General features: G+C 48.0%; 3 protein-coding genes across 3 annotated transcripts; all 3 read left to right on the top strand.

Annotated features, from left to right (window-relative positions):
* Positions 1–1,216: 1,216 nt before the first annotated feature.
* Positions 1,217–1,801, top strand: DFJ58DRAFT_843716 (uncharacterized protein; the record flags this gene model as incomplete). The annotated part of the gene is made up of 1 exon (XM_041393005.1): positions 1,217–1,801. One exon carries the CDS (start codon positions 1,217–1,219, stop codon positions 1,799–1,801), a length of 585 nt encoding a protein of 194 aa, XP_041241185.1.
* A 3,674-nt stretch (positions 1,802–5,475) lies between these two features.
* Positions 5,476–6,019, top strand: DFJ58DRAFT_730797 (uncharacterized protein; the record flags this gene model as incomplete). The annotated part of the gene is made up of 3 exons (XM_041385952.1): positions 5,476–5,775; positions 5,830–5,899; positions 5,943–6,019. The coding sequence occupies 3 exons, from the start codon at positions 5,476–5,478 to the stop codon at positions 6,017–6,019; spliced, it is 447 nt and encodes a 148-aa protein (XP_041241184.1).
* A 352-nt stretch (positions 6,020–6,371) lies between these two features.
* Positions 6,372–6,791, top strand: DFJ58DRAFT_730796 (uncharacterized protein; the record flags this gene model as incomplete). Its single annotated transcript, XM_041385951.1, has 2 exons — positions 6,372–6,515; positions 6,567–6,791. The coding sequence occupies 2 exons, from the start codon at positions 6,372–6,374 to the stop codon at positions 6,789–6,791; spliced, it is 369 nt and encodes a 122-aa protein (XP_041241183.1).
* Positions 6,792–6,892: the final 101 nt, after the last annotated feature.

The raw sequence follows: 6,892 nt of genomic DNA, 5'->3' as shown, positions 1-6,892 counted from the left end.
GAGGAAGTCGGGGCTCGCAATGGCATGACATGGCCAGGGCTGCTTACCTCTGAGTCCTCCGCCCTGCATTGACGCTTGATGAGGGGTGGTGGGTGAAGCTTTGAAGGAGCCGAATGCAGTGCTATAGTATGCATTGGCTCTGTATAGGAACAGTAATAACTTGAAGCACTGACAAACACTAGTGGGAAAACTTAACAGCAAGCAAGTCAAAGCAACATATCCGCAGCATGGGAAAATGTGATCACGGTAAATTCACTGCAGAGACCTAGGCTGAGCTATTTGAGATGTGCCTCCCCGGGCCAGAGTCCAAGTCTCATCAGTACTACTACTAGTAAGTTGCCCATTGCTCACTGCATTGGCCACTTGCTCAAATTTCAACGCACACCGTCCGCCTCTACCAAGGTACATCCTCAACAAAAGTTGAAGGGCAGGCCGACTTGAAGCCACTTCCAAGTCAATCCTGCACCCAACCGTGACCTCGGTGGGTGACCCTCGGTCACCCTCCACTACTACTAGCACCAAGACTCCGAGTCTGTCACAGAGCTTGAAGGCACCTGCGGCCTTGCCGATCAATGAAGATAGGTTGTTGAGCTTGATAGATTGGGTCCTTTGTACCTCATTAGCACCTCCCCACCCCAGTGCCAGTGGGAGCTCCACCCTCACCGTGACCATGACTGTCATCCCCTACCGTAGTACCCATAGCATGATACTATTGGTTGATGCCTTGTCACGCATGTTGTGGAGGCAATCACAGATGCTATGAAACTCGTCCATTGACCATGTGTGAAATGCCATCTTTGAGTGTTCCCTGATGATAACCTCCGAGTCAAGCATGGGCGCACCCTCGGCTCCACCTCGGCTACCATCCAGTGCGTGCCTCTACTAGTCTTCCGAGTCAAGGCTCTCCAGCTGAGAGTCCATTTGGCAGGTAAGTAGAGTATATTCAGTCACCGTGGCACACGAAAAGAAAATTCAAGATATCCAGCCTAATGTGATTGAATTTAAATAGGGCGCTGTTACGGTTTAGACAGGCAATGTAGTATGTAATTGGTAATGATGCAGGTAAGCTTAAATGTCCTCAAGGCGTTCTACCACTGGTTTTTTCTGGAGTACCACTACAACCTGGACTTTGAGGTGATCATCCTCAGGGTAGTAGTGTTCAATTTAGAGCGACTCAGACCCAGACTTGGACTCAGATGCCTCCAGGTATGTTATCATGATTTGGATAAAGTCAAGGAATGAAACTCAATCTCCACCGCCTCAACTAGTTCACACTCAAGGCCACAGCCTGAGAGACCTCACCTTTATTGCAGTAGACCATCTGCATGCATCTGGTCAAAAGTTAAAGGCTCAGAGGCAAAAAAGGCAGAATTTTAGTAAGGATGTCTCCATGAGCAACTCGGACAACACTAGCACATTTCTCCACTACCAACCCCCCTCACACCCCAGCTTTCCAGAGCCATCTAGCTTGCCAGAGCCATCTAGTAGCTTGCCACAGCCTTCCCACTCACCCCTGATGCCTGAATCACCTCCAATGTCTCCTCGACCCGTCCTAACGCCACTATCACTTCCAGGATCTCCCCTGCAGGAAGCAAAATCTGTGCCACCATCTCCCGTTGCACACAACATGCACACATTATGTTTTCAGCCTGGGGCTGATGCAAGCCTCTGGAGTCGATGGAGGCTGTCGCGAGAGGTAGAGTCAGATACGGACTTGGAGTTGTTGGCAAAGGAGCTCGATAAACTGTGGGACTTCAAGCACGAGTACCTTTGGATGAATTGGACGCATATCATTGATTAGCTTGTATACCTCACTCTACTTCTACTGGTGCTGCTGAGCCAGCCTGAGTGCGCTCAGCCTTAAGGATTTTCAGTTGGTGTATAATTCGTAGATTCGGAATTTCGGAGTCTTCTCTGAGCTTCAATCATGCAGGCCTGATCCGATCAGCCACTGAGGCTGTCCGAATTTGGAAATGCTCAAAATGTATGTTGCGCTGTACCTTGGCCGTACTCATACATAATACTACATAATAATACTACGTACCAAAGCAAAGATAGTGACTCACCCCACCTCGGCCCCACCAAGCACCATGATAACATGACTTAGAATCAAGGTCTTGTTTTTCATAATTTATCATTTGTGCTTTCATATGGGCGAAAGGTGTATGGTTCACCTGAAAATTAATCTCAAAGGATTGAAATTAATTCGGAGAGGAAAAAAAAAGGCATCACAGAGAACAGCAAAAACCGCCAAAAACAGTTAATTGGCAGTAAAGTATTAAAACATGCTCAGGCTAGAGCTAGTAACTAGTAGAACTGAACTAGTCTAATGAGTCTATGAGGAACATATATCTACTTGATGAGCCATGATGGTACCACAATGATACCGTGAAGGATGTCAAAAGCTGGAGACATGTTCGGCGATGAGCCGCATCATGCTGTCTCATCAGAATCGGCAATGGTGAATGTATGGGGTATTGTGAAATTCCTGCCTCAGGCAGCTTGTGAGGGGCTAGTTCGCCACAGATCAGTTTGTGACGTTGCGAGGAATCCAGGTGCGAATGTAGGAGGGGCCAACATCAAGTTGAGATCCCACTGCTGAAGTCCAATCCCTTGATCCTTATGGGTGTCAGCATGCCATCCGTAAAATGATGGTGTCACGTACTAGTAGGGCTTCGACAATGAAGTGATGTATATATGTATTTCCTGAAATGATGTGTAAGTATGTGCAGAATGTGGGAGCAAAGGAAAGCTGACCACACGATGGTGTACCGCAACTTCTACAAAGGACTCAGAGATATACAGCCTCGCGAATGTTCACCCATGCCGTTTACGTGTTTTTGTTCTTTGTCAAGCTTTGATTTGGGCGCATCACCGACCAGTTAAGGGTTTGGATCTAGATGAGAAGCTGAAAAATCTCACCAGTTCCTTATCTTTGTCTCACATTTAATCATCCCATTGCCCCTAGGGCTTGGGCTGAATACTTATCTTGGTTGTGGATACTTAGTAGGATGCGAATATACCATTAGCACATCAAATTGAAACAGCTCATGTCGAATAGTAAGCATTTAGAGCGATGCCTAACAATGTCGACAACTTCCGAGGAATGGCTCCTGAGGCTATGTGATCGCAAGAAGCTGCCAGTGCGACTGTGGGCTACACTACAGCGTAATGCGAAAGAGCAGATAGACAGGAATTTTCGGAGAAGAGTTTTCCTCCATGTCACTGCGAGCAAGATGATTGGTACATAAGTTGATTAGAAGCGAATGGTATCAACATAAAAAACCCACTTACCAGCACACAAGTATACAAAGCATTATAGGACTAGATGATAGAGATGCACCGGAAGAGAATGACCATTGAGAGAGACTGCAATGCAGTAAGCCCAGTCGATGTGTTGGAGTGCCCGGCATAAGCATCTGCCACTGGCAGTGTACCCTACTACACACATTCTGCCATAAGCAGTAGTGGCAATGAAGGAGCTATCAGAACAAGTGGTGAGCAAATCCTGTAGTCAGTGACTCGGAAGTTGTCAGGTCTCATCATTGTTATAAGAATCCCAGAACTTCAAGTTGGTGCCTGACAGATGAACCAACTGATTCTGTGCGAGAAAAAGACTAACATGCTTGCCAGGGGTAATGGGTGGGACATGGCTGTTCTGATTCTGAAGTTTGCAGGAGGGGGTAGCAAAGGATAAGGTCACGGTAATGGAACTTGAAGCGCTCCGAGTCCGATTCTGATTCTGATTCCGAGTCCGAGTCACTGGCAAGGCTCCACTTCGTCTACGAGCGATGACATAGTTAGGTATGCGGGGGTGTCATACTAATGAAAGTTGCTAAGTACTAGTCACGGTAGTACATGCTTGCAGGCAGCCGCAATTCAGAGGTCGGCAGGACTCGGCAAGGTCTGGGATATCTGAATCTCCCACGGTTACGCGACACCAAGATACTTCCTGATGTTACTGCAGCCGCGGCCCAGGCTGCAAGGCACTCTTTACTAAGACAGGCGCTGTATATATGGGGTTCGCACAGGAAATTCTATCTGTGTCACAGTAGGCAGCGCTACTTTTTCGATATTTTGACTCATTTGGCAATCACTTAGTAGGCCCATCAAGCAGACTTGCCAGTGTCTCTTTCAGTGACTGTGTGCGCACTCACGTTGATTCACATTCGTATCGGGCGGTCACTCAGGCTCAGGCTGTCCTTCTGAGTCAGATCTAAATACTGACTCATTTTGGTGCCTACCCTGCTCCTTGGGCTCACATCCGCTGCGCTCTCTGGCGTTATCACTGGGGGACTCGGAGGTGTCCTAAACTTCTTGATGGACTGCTGGCATATTGCACTACCCGCTGCCACCTTCAAGTTGAGCGGTGTAGCATTTGGTAGTCATGTATACTCTTGTTATGATCTGACGCAATCTCTCTCCACTCAATGACCCTGCAGACAGCTGGCCACCCGCCAAAGAAGTCAAGGACAAACCTCGTTCACAACTGAAGATGTCTACACACCCAGGGAAGGTCATGGTGGCTCCTGCCAGTGGCTCACCTGGTCTTTCTTGACTCATCAAATGCATCCTCATTCTGTATGACCGGCAATGGTCTCACTCAGGCTACTGCCTCCTTTCATCGCCCACTTACGCACCAATTTGAGGCTCTGATCCTGACCCTTTCCGTCGTGATCTCTGAGTTGGCCAGCTTGCAGAGCTCATGGCTGACTTTGCTGCCTGCCAGTGGGTCCCAGACTTTGCACTCTGCATGACTCTATTCCACAAGCCATCATTAATGACGTTGATCTTAATGATAAGCTTCTTCCCCACGGACTGCCTGCTCTGCCAAGTGCTCGAGCTCCTGGAGGATACGGACATCAAAGTGACTCAGAAAGGGACATTGCTTCTCTGTCTCAATTCATTGGTATGCCTGTTGTATGATGGCAGCTTGAGTACCTTCATAAGTCTTCCTTGTCTGATGTCATAATTGACTTTGATAGCTGGTTGTCAGGAATTCTTCCCGCCACACGCCCTATATTTCATTGGAAACGGCTTCATATCTTCAGCCACACCTCTTCTTCTTGTCCTCTCTGTCATACTGCCATTGCCTCTCCTTGCCATGGACATCGTTATGCGCTTGCCCATCCAGTCTCTTTGACGTTCTTGGGGAACCTCCCTCTGTCTGCATGCATGCCCCATCTCTGGTCGGTTTGGGCCAGCCACAGTTGTCGAAGGGAGACACTCTGGAGATACCTGGCTCTCACAAGGGGATGTCATGGACGGGGAGGCAAAGTTAGCCAGGCACTTGGTCTCATGAGCCCTGTCCCGCGCCTCACTGTACTGCCTCCTGATGAAGAAAAGGGAGATGGGGAGATGATGCCCCCTCTGCCAATGCAGACCGAGTCTGGATCATCTAACACTTCTGCATTCCCCAATGCCCCCTAGTCTGTGGAGTGCGGGAGAATGAGGAAGGAGTCAGTTCAGTCGAGAATGTCAGGTTTTGAATTCGCCTCAAGAATTATCATTGCCCAGAGGCAATATTCTGCACCCACAGCTACAGTGGTTGTCCCTGCATCGCTGGAGAAGCAAGATGGTAATTTGACCATCGTAACTACCGGTGTTTCCATTGAGAAGAGGAACTTGGTCCGTTCTAGCTCTTTGCACTCCCACTCTGTTTCCTTGGAGATTGGTCAGGCAATTGGCACAGACTACAGCCCCAGCCTTGTCTCTCTCGCGTCTACCCATGGCAGACCAGCAATGTCGAGCATGTCAAGTTTCAAGACGACCAAGGTGAACAGTATGGCTTGCTGTTGTCATGAGTACTTGTCTAATATATGGCTATAGTGTATGTCTGCCTCCGGTAGTACTAGTGGGGATTGGTTCGACATCTTTCCCTTCACATCTGTACTCCCTAGTATGCTTTCATTGCACTGATCTCCCGCCATCTCTGCCACCAGGACTTTCCTCTTTTGACACATCTGACTTCTCTCTGCGCCCAACTTTCTCCCGCTGCCCATTGGCTGATGCCATATAGATGGACTCGTGGCACAGGCCTCGCGTATGCTACCAATACCGTACTGTACATGACTCAGAGGTCTGTACCTTCTCTGCAAACTCGAAGGAGATCATCAATCATTGATCCTAGGCCTGATGCACCCATTACTTTTCAGCGTTGAAGCCAAATGAGATGACCTCAGCAGTAGTCACTATGGATCGTCTTCCCGAGCTCACTGGTTGCATCTGCATAAAAATGAATGTGGAGGTAATTCGTGCTGAGTTCATGATCGTTGCAAGTGGCAATTTTAAACACCGAATGCTCTGATCTAAAATCTCATTAAATGTTTAAATAGATGACTTACGTTCTAGCAGTTCTTTGAACTCACATTATGCCATTATTGTCAATGCCGCCATCATCACCGCATAGTTCTGAGGGCTCTCTTCATGCCAGCACAAATGATACACCTGAAGTACCTGATAAATGTACAAACATACAAGATATAGGGCGAAAACAAGAGATGCAGATGTATGTGGTACGAGAATCTCCTAGTTTCCCTTAGTGGCGAGCACTCAGTCTGTGTTAGATGGCACTCGACAGAATTGAGACCGATGATGACGAGCAGGATAATCTATTCACCATGTACAGCATCGACTCCGTGTATTCAAGCTATCTTGCAGCACGGAATCGCGTCCACCAGTACACCAAACTCTTGATGCTCTTGAAGCGCAAGGAAGATGCATGGGCACAAAGAGCTGTGAAGGCAAGCTATCTAATGCCGGAGTACAAGCCTGCAGGATGGATAGCCTAGGGGTGATCTGAGGACGGTTGCACTACTCGAATCTTTCTGCACTTCCTGGTTTCTGATCATATTGTTTTAGTAACTCACTCGTATTTTTGTTCTTTGTATGT

This window comes from Suillus subalutaceus, assembly GCF_016647625.1.
Source record: "Suillus subalutaceus strain FC151 chromosome Unknown DFJ58scaffold_94, whole genome shotgun sequence".
NCBI classification, from domain to species: Eukaryota; Fungi; Basidiomycota; class Agaricomycetes; order Boletales; family Suillaceae; genus Suillus; species Suillus subalutaceus.
This window is presented reverse-complemented; position numbering and strand designations above follow the sequence as displayed.